General features: G+C 33.0%; 1 protein-coding gene across 3 annotated transcripts in view; it reads left to right on the forward strand.

The window, feature by feature from the left end:
• LOC120631169 (cGMP-dependent protein kinase, isozyme 2 forms cD4/T1/T3A/T3B) overlaps positions 1-14,866 on the forward strand; it is a 205,347-nt gene that overhangs the window by 128,431 nt on the left and 62,050 nt on the right. For 2 of the 3 annotated variants that reach the window (XM_039900630.1, XM_039900629.1), the window contains one exon: positions 8,756-8,922. In XM_039900630.1, coding sequence (XP_039756564.1) covers positions 8,756-8,922 — 167 coding nt within the window. Of the gene's footprint in view, positions 1-3,364; positions 3,881-8,755; positions 8,923-14,866 lie in introns of those variants that run through there. The other variant, XM_039900631.1, reaches the window with a different exon arrangement.

Genomic DNA, 14,866 nt, shown 5'->3' on the forward strand with positions numbered 1-14,866 from the left:
CAAAGAAAATATTATTTAAATTATTCGCAACCTAGGACGCTAACATCGCTAATTTTCTAAGAAAACATACCGCAATGTTGCAAACAAGGTACCTATTTTTTTTTTCTTGAGAATAGCGAAACAAATTGCAAATATTTGACTATCGGAAAAAGGTCAAATTGTGTTATTTGTTCACTGCATGGACGCAGTTAGTTTAAAACTAATTTCTATGGAACTTTATTATGGGATTCTTGAAAAAATTAAGTGGAATGTTTTTTTATTTTAGAGTTGAATCTGGTTAGGATTGATGTAACAATAAACAGTGTGGATATTGTAAAATATAAGTAACTTAAACGAAACTTAGGGTAACTTATTTTTCACGCAACTGTGATAGTGAACGGAAAAATACAAATCTGTCTTTATATTATTATACCTAGTAAGAATCCCACTTACTCTAGAGGTAAGATTTTTCAATTTTTTAAAAGAATGTCCCTGCACATTTTGTTGATTCCTTCTAGTACAAAATGAATAAAAGTTCATTAAAAAAAATTTTCATAGTTAAGTCCTGTAAATATAGTTAAGACCAAATATTTTCACATAGCAAAAAGTGCCCGAGGCCAACACAAGTTATGGGGTCTAGGGCAAAACGTAGTTCTGATAGTCAAATTTTTAACTCGTCAGCTTTATATTTACGTCAATAATATTAAATCAAATACATAAATACATTGGTGTATTTTATAAGAGTTTTCAACGTTTAGTTTGTTTTGCAAAGAAAATATTATTTAAATTATTCGCAACCTAGGACGCTAACATCGCTAATTTTCTAAGAAAACATACCGCAATGTTGCAAACAAGGTACCTATTTTTTTTTTCTTGAGAATAGCGAAACAAATTGCAAATATTTGACGCAGTTAGTTTAAAACTAATTTCTATGGAACTTTTCTATGGTATAGATTACCATAGTAGAATTCCCTAGCTCATCGACGAGAAATTCAATTTATTACAAATCACGCGAGATCCATGGATTTCTTTCGGGGGCAAAACGAGCCCATGTGATAATTCAGGGAGGGAATTAACAAAAAGTGAATTATTAGAGCCCAGGGAATTCCTCCAATAGGTCTTGCGTGAAACAATAACAACTATCCATATATCCACACATACTCGCAAACATTTATTTAATTAGTAGGATCTTGTACTATTGTCAACTTATTGATTTTATTGACTGACTTGTTAAACAGCTTAGCAACAATGAAGCATCATTATATAATAATTACAAGGTACATTTTACATAGATATTAGACTTTGCATTTTGTTGTTTGCATAAATAATATATTGCTATATTTATGTTGTGCACACCAGTTAGTTGCTGATTGGAAATAGGTAATCCATATACTATCTTATCTTGCTTTATCAATGCCAGTTTCTATAAATACACCAGTAGATATAATTGGACGATGTAAAAATACACATAAACTAATTCTGGAAGTATTCGATTTGATATTTTTTAATGATTATTTCGATTTTGATGAAATCTTTTAGAATTTAATAAAAAATATTTTAGTCATCTTTTGAATAACATTATTCTCCTTGAGGCAATCGCTGTGTCAGCCAGAATAATGCTAATAACACAAAGTATTGATTATTTGAACAAAAAACAATTATTTATCCTGTAAATAACAAATTACTTTTTAACTCTATATATATCTGGGTAAATGGAATATGTGCTACATACACCATTATACAAGTTATCATATAACAAATATGATAACCTATTTATTTGACCTATTTTCTTTTCAATAAAGGTATTTTGTAAACCCTAAAATATAGAGCAAACATGAAACTGCATGCACTACTGAAAGCTGTGTAACGACTCTTGAGTTCAGAATAAACTGAAGGTCGTCCTTAGACAGCTCATATAATTTAGTAATAATATCGATAACATTCGTAATAATAACGTAAAGAATCGCAATAACCTATACTAAGTGTTTTTTATTATTCAATAAATATTACAAGCTGGAGTATCTTTTTTTCTGTTGAAAATGTGCTTATAAATGGTTCACATTTCATATTTTGTTCACCAAGACTGAGTTTTTTTAGCTTAGTGCAGCTATTCTATATGTAAAGTGGCGCCTCGACACATGAATGCTTTAATTGTATACTCCATTTTTTAATATGTCTTAAACATCATTTCAAAACTTTTTGATGTGAAATATGATTTTGATTAGAAGAAACAATGCGTCGATGACAAAGTCACATTAGTATTGGTTGGTACAAGACCTCTTAGAGCATACGAGTAGTTAGGGACTTAAAAGACGATGAACTAAGATGCTTTCTGTTTCTGCTTCTGATTTTCGATACTTCATTCATAAAATTCAAGAAATAATGCATCTAACATTTAAATTCAGATGTAATTGAATAACTGTTCATTATTCATCGTTGACTTTAGCTGTATCATCGTACTGAACACGTTAAGTTAAGATTCTTCTTAAAATAAAATAACATAAATACAATTTTATAGTTATTGAAGTTATATTCTTTTATAGTTTTTCGTTAATTTCAATAATATTGATCTGATTTATTAACATGTGTTTCATAATCATAAGCTTACATGTGTCCCAAATTATTTCATTGGTCATTAATCTTGTACTGGCCTTTACATATACTTTGAAAGGTATAATGATTTCTTGATACATGTCGCTGATATATCGACCTTAAGTGTTGCCACCCACATTTAGAAACGAGTCATAAATTATTTGTATGAAACACACATTGTAGTTATTCATTTGTATTTTAGTAATTTTGTCTCATTCATATTTTCATTATTTTGAGTCTACAAAAATATTGAATATGCACTAGACTAGCACAATTACAATTATATGTCCTATTTGTATAGTGCAGAAGTTATGTACAGCAGACGAGTTAATCTTACTCTTACGTGTTTATTTCTTAGAAATAATTTTAATAAATTTTTTCACAAATTGATTTGTCTTTATTTTTAAAAATGTCAACAATTACAACAACGCTTACGCTTCGTAATAAGGTTTTTATAGGGCTTATCTAACGACGAATTTATACTGAATAAATCGATTATTATTCAACTTTAAGTATCTATCAATTTACTTTGATAAACTGAGCCACTGTCATATATCCCAAACACGTCAACGGGATATGCAATAAATTTATACTTACAATAGACATATTATGATGTGGTAGAGCCTTATTGAATTCTTGCTGTATCAATAAAAGTTTAGTTTGGTATACACAATTAAACCAGAAAAACTAATATTTTAGCAATGCATAAATGTTAAGTTCTCAATTCTGTTGATGATAGCTCCTAAGTAATTCAAAACATATCAGTAACAAAATTATTTCATGTAGGTTGGTAATAAATAGAAAGATTAATTTCGAAATAATGTAAGACTAATACATTACGGCATAAAATAACAGTGAAGTTAGTTTTGTGTAACTAGGTCATTTATTTGATCAAAATGGCTCATAAACATACGAGCGCAACTCATTGCAAAATAGAAGAATATTATAAACTGGAGAAGAAGTTGTTTGAAATGAAGAGATTAGTAATAGAGAAGACGCAAGAAGTGAAACTTAGGGACAGGATAATAGCTCGGTTAGAAGACGATGTCGATGAAAAGGATGCCACAATAAGATATTTGACAAACGAAATAGATAAATTCAGACAAGTGGTAAAACCACTGACGAAACAAATGTTTGATATACAAAGAAATGATGTAGAAGAAGAACGTGTTAAAACACCTGGTTTAGAAAACACTAGGATACTTCCAGTCGGTGAACCTAGGCTAAAGAGAACAGCTATATCCGCGGAACCTTTGTCTTCGATGTCGCAGGATAACCAAATGCTGATTAAGATTCCTAAAAGTCACAAGTAAGTAAATCTAGTAAGTCTAGAAATGGGTTATTAAGTAACCTATTGAAAGCTAAGAAGCTTTCAATCCATTTCAACAACATTACTTAGCCCTAAAGTTCATTGCATTGATTAGGAAAATAACTAAAATTATGATTTAACAGCCCAGTGTGTAGGACTTCGACTTCGTTTTCGAGGGGGGCTAGTTTGAATCCCAGCACCTCCAAATCTAACTTTTCTAAGTTATGTGCGTTTTTAGCAATTAAAATATCACTTGCTTTAACGGTGAAGAAAAACATTGTGAGGAAACTCGCATGCCTGAGAGTTCTCCTAAATGTCCTCTTAGCTGTGTGGAGTTCACCAAACCGCACTGGGCCAGCGTTGCCACAGCCCCTTCTTATTGTCGGAGGAGACCCGTGCCCCGTAGTAGGGCCGGGCCGGTAATGGGTTGATATAATGATTGATCAACAAGCTATGATGATGATGATGATGATTTAATTCATCATCATCATCATCATCATAGCTTGTTGATCAAACTAAAGGAAACGCATAGTTAACTTTTACTGGACAATAAGTTACATGTAATGTAAAGTAATCAATCAGCGTGATTGAATTTCTTCGCCGCGTGTGTTGAACCGAGGTCAACGTGTGTTAGCCGGAGTGCCTTCAATCGCTCCCATTTGGTATAATTACGAACGAACTTTACGATTGTCCTCGCTTATGGCACTCGCTGACGGGCTATGTCGTTCGTGGCCGCAGTGACTAATTTCATTCAATTATTATTCTTATGTTCTTATTTGACATACAAAATATAATCAACATTAATTATAACTTCACGATGTAAATTAATTAGTGATAAGCTGTTTAATTCCTCAACAAAAACAAAGTCATGTGAAGTAACAAATGAATAGTTAATCCATTTTATTTTCGATTAGGTAAAATAATTTTAGTTTTAGTATGTTATATTTTCTATCTTGAATTAAAATAACCAGCGAAACCTAAAACAAATGTCAAAAGTTTTCGTGTTTACGTGGGTTTTGAGTTTTGCTGTATTTTGAAAAGGAAAAAGTTTCACGTGTTCGTAACCGGAATAATATTTATTTAAAATTTAGGCACATTGCCCAAGATAAAAATATCGTTTGACCGAAATACCACCAGAAAAAAAATGGTTTTAAAGGATAATTTTGCATACACGAGTCACGAGATCGTAATTAGGTGTGCAAAAAAAGTATTGGTATTTCCAGCTTATTACTCCAAACCAGAATTTTAAAGCTAAACTTTAAGATTTTTGTATGAATATGATTAAGTATCATAGGGACCCTGAATGTTATTACATTAAGTCTTAATAACGCTCGAGATGCATTTATTTTGTGACGTTTATAATAATTAATTTTATTTGTGTTAGGATTGAAAACTTAATTAAATCAGAACCCTAAAGTAAAACCGTCTAGCCGTTTCTACTTTATGCGAAGACGCGCAGCACAACAAGGCGTCCAACCAATCACAAGATGCGCCTTGAGCTTTTGTTCTTGACAGGCAGTCGTAAGACGCAAATTTGTACTTCACCGCAGACACAAGTTGTTCTTAACTTTAGCAGTTCTTAGATGCATCAATGAACAAAAAACAATTAAAGGCCAGGGTTTAATGATATTTGTGTTTAAACAATTTTCCGGCATATAAAGGTGCTAAATCTGAAGTTTACTGTCACGTTATAACATTACCCAACTCGTTGCTTTTGCGACTTTTGTAAGGTACTTTTTACCACTTTAACGATATTAAATCAAAATAATCTTTAATCTATTTGAATAATAAAATAATTCTACTATCATCGTACAAGTGAAAACCTTTAATTTTGTCGTAAATGGTATCTAGGTAGTTAGTTAAGATTTATTAAAACGTAGCGTAGACATGATCGCAGTTTACGACATCAATTTGCTGTAATAATATAAAGGTTATTGTCATTAAACTCTATTACCAGAATAGCCTTGCCTGGAACGTTCGCCTATTGCCTTATTGTTTATTCTACTAGGTATTTCTTATTGTATCAGTTTTTATTTTTATATAGGGCTGTTACTCCACATACCAGCAAAATTATCAGATTCCTAGCCACTTTCCTTTATCTCACTTCAGTAGGAGCGGACATCTTACATATTAATTATTCTTTCCTACTCAATTTAATTATCAGACTATAATAAACTTGAAACAATAATACATATATCAATTAAGAGAACAAAAGAGAGTGTTTTATCATCTCGCTTCAAAGTGAAAAAAATATCTCAGCTATGTATTATAGAAGTTAGTGCAACAGTTTTGTATGCGCCGTCTTCATGCAGTCTTACAATTTTCAATTTTCTAATACAATCTGCCTTTCTGTTGCTAAGTGCTATTGCTATCAGTGCTTAAACAGATGAACTGATTTGAATGAGGTTTATTGCATTACAGGCATGTTTTAAGAGATGGTTCACAGTTACAGAGAAAGATACAAAAATCATCCTTATATTCTTTAATGAAGTTAGACAGTAGGAAGTATTTTGAAAAAAGTTGTTGGGCCAATTTTTACGTTGTGTTATGCATTTCAGAGGCATAACCTTAGATAAGGGTTTTGTTTTTATATTTACGGTTATAATTCACTGCGGTGTGCTACAGAAGTTGTCAAAAAAATGAATGTTCTTCATATGAGCAACACTTTCGAGTAAATGATAAATTTTTAATTGAGACCGCACTTGAATAAAATGACCTTTGATGTCAAGTTTAAAAATGTCGTTTATTTTATTTAGGCCGTGGCAGACATTAGTCACTGCACGACTGAGCTTATGACATACATTCATTTATTACTTATTCCGTCTTCGTTCCGTAAATTTAGATGTACGGATCAGAGTTCCCTGTGGATCCCTCAGTCAGTGTGACAGATTTTGGAGGTCTGAACTAAGTATTTAGACTTCTATTCCGTTTTTTGCCTAGTAAAGAGAATTTCTGGATGTTGTAGGTCTGAATTTACACGACCATTCCTTCCTGAACTTGGGCTTGTAATGAGAATTTTTGATCATCATCATTATCCACAGCCTATTTATGTCCCACCAAGCCTCTCTAATGCAGGGCTCGAACATTAATACGGACTGCGGACCATAGGGTTAATACTGAGATTTACCGAATTTAGATACCTAACTAATTTTAGCCTGACCTCAAACATCATCAAACTCACCCTCGTAATCAACCACTACATTTTCTGGGAGTGTAATCCGATTTAAGACCGTGTCTCGCGCTATCTCTAAGTATGCCTTGTCATAGAACTAAGTTCTAAAAGCACTCGTTTACAATGCAAGCCATTGAACTGTGTCCAAATGACTTATTTAAAAAATCTGACAAAAATTACAATATTTTTCCTTAAAGCCGACTTGTAATAGTTTTTACTGTAATTTTTATGTTTTAAATATCACTAATTTTAAACTATGAAGGAAAACATCCTAAGGAAACCTGCATGCCCAAGAGTTCTCCATAACGATCTTGAGACCGGATAGAGAGAGAGACTTATAGAAAACTCTCGGGCATTTGAAGTCTATTAATCTGCACTTGACCAGAGTGGTAGATTACGGCCTAAGCTCTTCTCGGGAGACTCATGCCCTGTCGTTAATGGGCGAGATGACGATATGTTGTCTGTTGATGTATATATTAGTTTATTATTTTTTTTAATATTTATAACGTAATTTAATGTTTTATTTGTGTAATCTAGTTCAAGTATTAGTATGTTGTTGTTCATATGCATTCGTATATATTTTTTTTTTATATGCGCAACCTGTTGTCTGTTATCCTCATGTTTTACTTACCCTGAGGATGTCTGGTGGAGGTCGCTACTAAGCGATACGGCCGCCTTTTATATACTACTTCTCTCTGTGTTTTTTTTATCTTCCGTTTTTTTTCAACTTGTAGTTTGCAAAAGAAGAGTATAAATAAATAAATTAAATCAGCAGCCAGCTATTCAAACGCCATATTATTCAACACAACAAAAACGTGAAAGTACTAGTACCTACTGCTTCCCTGCAAATAATTACTGGGTAATGAAGCAATGTTGCCAGATCTATTGTACTAAAATTTCTAGTGGAAACTTAATTCATAAGTCTAAAAATAGTGAGACTCTTAGACGTCAAAATTTCGTTTAATTTGGAGATTTATGTACCACAGAATTGGCGCCGCAACTTGGCCTTATGTACAACCGTGCATCCCGATAACTGAGTCGACTATTAATAAAATATAATAATGAAAACCGCTTCAAATGCGGATGCAGCCTGTTTTCATCATTTTATACACTTAGTATTAGTTACGGAAAATATGTAGATGCAATTGAAGTTCTCGAGAAGCAATTACAAACGATCATGTAACATTCACAACACGCCATAATATATCTCTTCGAATTAATATTACATTTAAAGAAAAAGCTGGCCACGTGTCATATTCGTGTGCCGAGGATTCCGTACAAGTGCAACATAAGCAAAAGTATTACGGTAAAATTATAGTTATTATAAGGTAATCCTCGTAATTTAAAAATCCTTGTGTATATTTTTCTTTAAAAGCCACTTTACACAGCTCCACCAAAATTATTCTTACCACGTTTATTCGATACCTCAGCGTCCTTAGAAATTGTTCATGATGAAACAGATTAGGCGTTTGTTTTTAAAGACTTCCGCAAAGTATCCCACTGCTGTTTTATAGTATTTGAATCGATGTCAAACAGGAGTTCAATTGCATAGCGTATTAGCAATACTTAACTTACCAAGCAATGTTTTTATCCGTTACCTATCATCTAGGCAAGCGTGAATACGTCAACATATAGTTTTTAATACATAAGTATATATACGGTATAGGTACCAATCTAATATTATTGTTTTCTATTATTTACAGTTCACGGGAGTTAATCAAGAGTGCAATTCTAGACAACGACTTTATGAAGAACCTGGAGATGACCCAGATTAGAGAGATTGTGGACTGCATGTACCCAGTTGAATACGCAGCCGGCAGCCTCATCATCAAGGAAGGGGATGTTGGTAGCATCGTGTATGTTATGGAAGGTAAGTTTTAATTTTTTTACGCCATCTAGTGGAGAGTAGTGACGCGTGATGTAGCGCCATCTAGAATAAATTGTAGTAACTATTAAGTAACCCGCCATCTATAGAGCAATGGCCACACTATAACGAAGTGAATGATATTTTTTAAAAGTTCCCTCCGTGAAATGTAGATGGCGATTGAGCGGTTAGACAAGCAAAAAAAAAAAAAAAGCGCGCGCACCTTTTGTTTATTACAAAACAATGGAGCGCATTTTGTTTTAAATATTTTAAGATATTCAACAATATCGTTGGATATTCGGAAAATGCATTTAAAATATTCAATATACAATTGCACTTAATAGTAAAATGAATTTATTAAGAAAAAAATATCGATTTCCACCTTGAGAATGTAAACGTGATCCATAATTATTTAGTTTTTTTTTATAAAATTTATCAGTGATATTAAGACCGTTGTGCCTAGTTGGTACTAACTTTCTCTCAGCGAGAAAGCGGAAAAACAGCAACGACACAAACTTTTCTTGCGAGATACGGGAGTAGCTAACGCAAACCTTATGCATTCTCTAGTAGAATTCACGCTACATTTCTTTTATATTTTCCATGGTTTAGTAACCAGAACTCAACTAGTTTTACAAGCTCTTATATTGGTATACCTAACTGACACACAATTTTATATTTCGCATAGAATTCCACATTTGACATTCAAACATCAAAAGTGTTTTGCATCTTTTTATGTAGTCGCGATTCTATTTCAATTCGACATGCTTCTTTTTATTCAATTGATATTTATTTCTCAATCTGCTCGAAGGTTGATAGGTTATGAGCGATTAAGAACAAATAGTAAGCAAGCTTTAGCGAGAACGTGTTTTCATAAAAACCCGAGGTCAATTCTATATTTGGAATCAACTATTAGATTTTTTTTATATGTTTGACTTATGAACGTGATTGGAGTGCGTTCATCTCCTGGAAGGGTTTTGGCAGTTTTGTAACCTAATCAGTTCTCACTTCTCACGTACTTTGAGTGTTTTTTTTTATTTGAGAATTACTTCGTGTATTGATAGATAAACACGATTGCTTGGCTTTCCTAGTAAAGTAGTACCTAACTAACCGCAATCAAAGCCTCCCACCGGATTAGATCGGGACCAATTAAGAAATTAAATTCCTAAAATTTGCTCCCGCCAAGTATCGCGAATGTAGCCTTAGAATTTATTCTTATTGTGGTTCACATTGTTGTGCCATAAAGGTAGATATGTGTATATAAATTTGAGATTCTCAAAATTTCGTAACTCGTGGCTATTTGAACCTGCATCATTCTGGCAATAAAAAATCAGGCAATAAATGATATAAAATTTTGCAGCAAGTGCTTACCTAGAGAAAAAAATGTTTTACATCATCGAATAGTAATTACCGTTTTGGTAATTATCATAATTACTTCGGTTCTCAACGCATGCTAGACTTCGTATTACCAGGTCCTGGGTTCGGTCCCGGTCGGGGGAAAAATAATCGATATTATTGATTTGCCAGGAGTTAAGAAATGTACATCAAGCGGTGGCCCCAATTAATATCTATCACATACAAGTGATAATGATAGTTAACCGGAGTTAAGCCCGCCAGCATGCACTGGAGAAGCGTTGCGGGTTCCCTCTCTCCTAGAGAGACGTGGCGTGTTTTCAGCAGTGCAACATTATTATTTTGAGGATAATAGTGACCATCACGAAATCTCGAATTCACGACCGAGTAGGTAGGTAATTCCCGGGAATTACCTATCGGTTCAAAAACCTATATTTCCCCAGAGAAGTAAGAGATATAGATTTGATTTGATTTGTACACAAACTATATAATAAAGATTTACATTGAACCTATTAATACATATGTGAAGGCGGTTGAGTTTCCTGTGTATGTTTTTCTACCACAGAGTATGACTCTATGCGAAGTACGAATGTATCGACCTAGCGCAATGGTGAGCGCTATGTATTTAAGTAGGAGGTCCCGGGTTCAATGCCCGGCAGGTGCAATCCGGGAATTCATAATTTCTGAACTTTCGCCCACAAGATTTAAAAGCGACAACTATTACAATTTTAAAAGCCAAAAGTCGGCAGAATTTGTGAAAATTAGGCTCGTCGAGAAAAATACCACAGATAAGTAAAAAATACGTTTATCTCTACTTTTAATGTTATGAGATGAATATCATGTTAGCTTTAGTAGACATATAGAAATAATACAAGATAATGGGTAGAGATAATTATCTCGTTTTGCGCATCCTAGCTCCTGTCTAAGAAGAAGCAAACGACATACGTTGTTCCTTTTGTAGTCAAATGTCATTTAAGTTGGTCTTTGTTATTTAGGACCATTTAAAAGCAACCAAGTTAATACAATAATTCAAAGCCCAGCTTTTTTATAGTTTATATAATCCTTTATACTATAATACGACTTTTCTATAAGCTTTCGTTAAAAACTTTGGACTTCTTAAGATACATCTCTAAGATACCAACCAAAATCATAAATTGAACGCGTAAATGTGATATATATATTATATATATGTTTAACTTTTTCATTTTGTCTTGGTCCATTTAACAATTATTTGTAATTGTGATAATTTCACTACCTGCGTATCTATTTGGACAGTGCAAAACGACTGTAGACTGTTTGGAAATCGCAACACTGAAGTGGATTGTTAGTATTCTCCTTTGTACTTTGACTTGCGAAACGATTTGCAATTGATACGTGTGCCTTGAGCATTGGCCTTGCAGTTTTTTTTATATATAATTTTATAACACGAGCTCTTCTTACTTTACATTCTTTCTACATAAACACCATCAAGTTAATTTTTTAAAATGTTTTTACTTATGTAGGTGTACTTGGAGAAAATATCAAATTATTTAATATAAAAGTCAAAGTCAAAGTCAAAAATATCTTTATTCAAGTAGGCCAATAGGTGTCAGTTTTGATGCGTACATAAGAATTACACGGTAGTGAGATGATGGCGATAACCACACCACACCACCACACCGGTGAGTCGCAGGTTCAAATACTGTCGGTTCCGAAATTTTTATACGCATCTTAAAAATTATAAAGCATTAATTTATTTACAGCCATCGCTATTTTATGAAATTTAATAGTACTTGCTTTAACGGTAAAAGAAAACATCGTGAGGAAACCTGCATGTCTGAAAGGTGAAAGGAACCAACAGTATTTGAACCTGGGTAACATAATGTTTTCAAAAGCATGTGAGTCTACTATTCCGCATTTGGCCAGCGTGGTGAACTACAGACTTAGCCCTTCTCTGAGGTCCTCAGATGAGACCTGTGTCGCGTAGTCGGTTGATAATGGTGATGACTTCAATACAACTACGATATAGCTCTATACTATTCCGTTGTAGTAGAAGTGGTTTAAAATGGGTAAACCGTAAATTTATACATTCCAAACTTATGTCCAGTGACTTGCTTTATGTAACTATTCTGTATGGCTATATGTACTGATGGATTTATGAGCATGCAGAGTCATCTTCACTAGTGTTCAACTAGAGTCCACTGAGTACAAATTTGATTCTGCGCTGGAAGCAAATCATAAGACGCCTGCTGCAAAAGGCGTCTTTTGATTTGTGATTGGCCAAAATTTACCAAAATTTATTTAAAATTTATTTTTAACGCCTGCTTCTAGCCAAAATTCAAAATTTCACGCTTTTCGCCCTCGTTATTTAGCCTTGTATTTTTACGAAATATAATGTCACGAAGACCCTGTAATGTAATGTGTAATGTCAAATTAAGTAGTAATATATTCACTGACAATTTGGATATTTGCCCAGAGAGGTCTGGAAATGCAACACATGTTCCTGTATCCTTAAATTCTACTTTATCCGCTAAACCTAAAAAACAAAGTATAGTAATATCTGACAAAATAGGTAGAGGTTTAGGTCCTATTATGAATTGTTACCTAAACCACTCAGTGACAAATATATGTTCACCGGGGGCTAGTTTTGATTGTGTCATTAATAGCCTAAATGAAAAAAATCTAGATAGGCATACAAATGTTGTCTTATTGTTAGGGGACAGTTTAAATGTCAAAAAGCATCAGATTATAAGATGCATTGAAAAATTACTGCTTTTAAATAACAAAACTAAATGTAAGTTTGTAATGTGTGCCTTTCCTTATTGTGGCACTCTAAACTCAAAACAAAATGAACATATTTATAAATTAAACTTATTAATCTATAATTTGACATACCGTCATAGCGACGCAATTTTTTATTTTGACATTAATAAATTCACGTCATCATTTGTAATGACAAGAGATAAATTGTATCTGCCTAAAAAGTGTAAGCAGCAGATAGCGTTTTTACTAGCTTATAATTTAAATGATACTGTTACAACTGTTGTAACAAAGTCTATTGACACTTTTACAAATTGTACTTCAAGTACTTCTATTTCTATTACTGACCCTAGTACTTGCGCTAGTACTATTAAGAAATATAATAATGATTTAAACTAGTTAATAAGACAACGGAGGAGCTCTGCCATATGAACATTGTACACCAAAATATACAGAGCTTCACCGGCAAAGAATTAGAAATAGAGCTGTTTGTGGAGAAACTCAATGTACATATTCTGTGTATAGCTGAGCACTGGCTCACTGGTACACAAGTAGCAGTAAACTATAATTTGTAAAGAACGAAAAGACATAGTTGGTCTTTCTGTTGAACGCATTGCAGAACTGTCTTGTGTGGAGCTGGAGCGATTTATAATAGTGAGTGTATACCGACCCCCTTCAGGTGATTTTAGCGATTTCGAGAATGTCATGGAGGATGTACTAAAGCGTTTGTGTCTTTCTACTAAAAAAGTAATTGTATGTGGCGATTTCAATGTCGACATTTTACTAGAAAATGCAACAACTGCTAGATTGCTTAACTTATTTAAATGTTTTAATTTGTGTCACACTTTTAGTGAACCTACTAGAGTAACTGCAACTTCAGCATCCTGCTTAGATAATATTTTTTTCAATTGTGACATTTTAGATAAAAGAATAATTAATAATTTAAGGTCAGATCATTGTGGTCAACTTATTACTGTTTTAAATACTATCAATAAAAGCAGACAAATTATAAAGTGTAGGCCAATAACTAAGACTAAATTAATGCGATTCAAACGTGAAATTACTGCGAAAATCCCTGGTATTGCGTGCGAACATTTTCATCCGGACAGTCTTTATAGTGCACTATTTAATACTATAAACAACGAATTTAATAGAGTATTCAACTTTAAGCACATCAATGTCAGTAATAAATTAAAATTTAGTGACTGGGCTACTGTAGGTATATATAAAAGTAGGGAGAAGTTGTATGAGCTGTATGATGAAAAACAATTTAATCATACTCCAACTTTCGTAGAACACGTAAAAAAATACTCTAAAATATTTAAGAATGTTTGCACTAATGCGAAATCGCTACACATTAAATATAGTATAATGAAATCTGATAACAAAATACAAACAACCTGGAAAATAGTTAATTACGAGTCAGGAAAAACTAAATCTCGTGATGTGGATTTTGAACTTATTGTTGATAACAATAAAGTGACGTCTGACAGGGAGGTTGCTAATACTTTCGAAAACTTCTTTCAGAATGTTCCCATTTTGTTAACGGATTCTCTAAGCTCTTCACCAATAGCAGCTCAGCGTATATTGAGAGATAATGTTAAAGAGTGCAATGTTTTATTTAATTTTAAACATATATCTGCAATAGATATTGTAAAGAATTTCAGGTTATTAAAGTTGAAAAAAAACAGTGATCTGTGGGGTATGTCGGTGATGGTCATTTCTAACATTATTGACGTTATTGCCCCTTATCTAGCTGTAATTTTTAATGAATGTGTTGATATGGGTATTTTTCCGAACCTAATGAAATGTAGTAAATTAATACCCCTTTTTAAATCCGGTCATAAAAATGACCTTAACA

This window comes from Pararge aegeria, chromosome 17 (assembly GCF_905163445.1).
Source record: "Pararge aegeria chromosome 17, ilParAegt1.1, whole genome shotgun sequence".
In the NCBI taxonomy this organism is placed as follows: Eukaryota; Metazoa; Arthropoda; class Insecta; order Lepidoptera; family Nymphalidae; genus Pararge; species Pararge aegeria.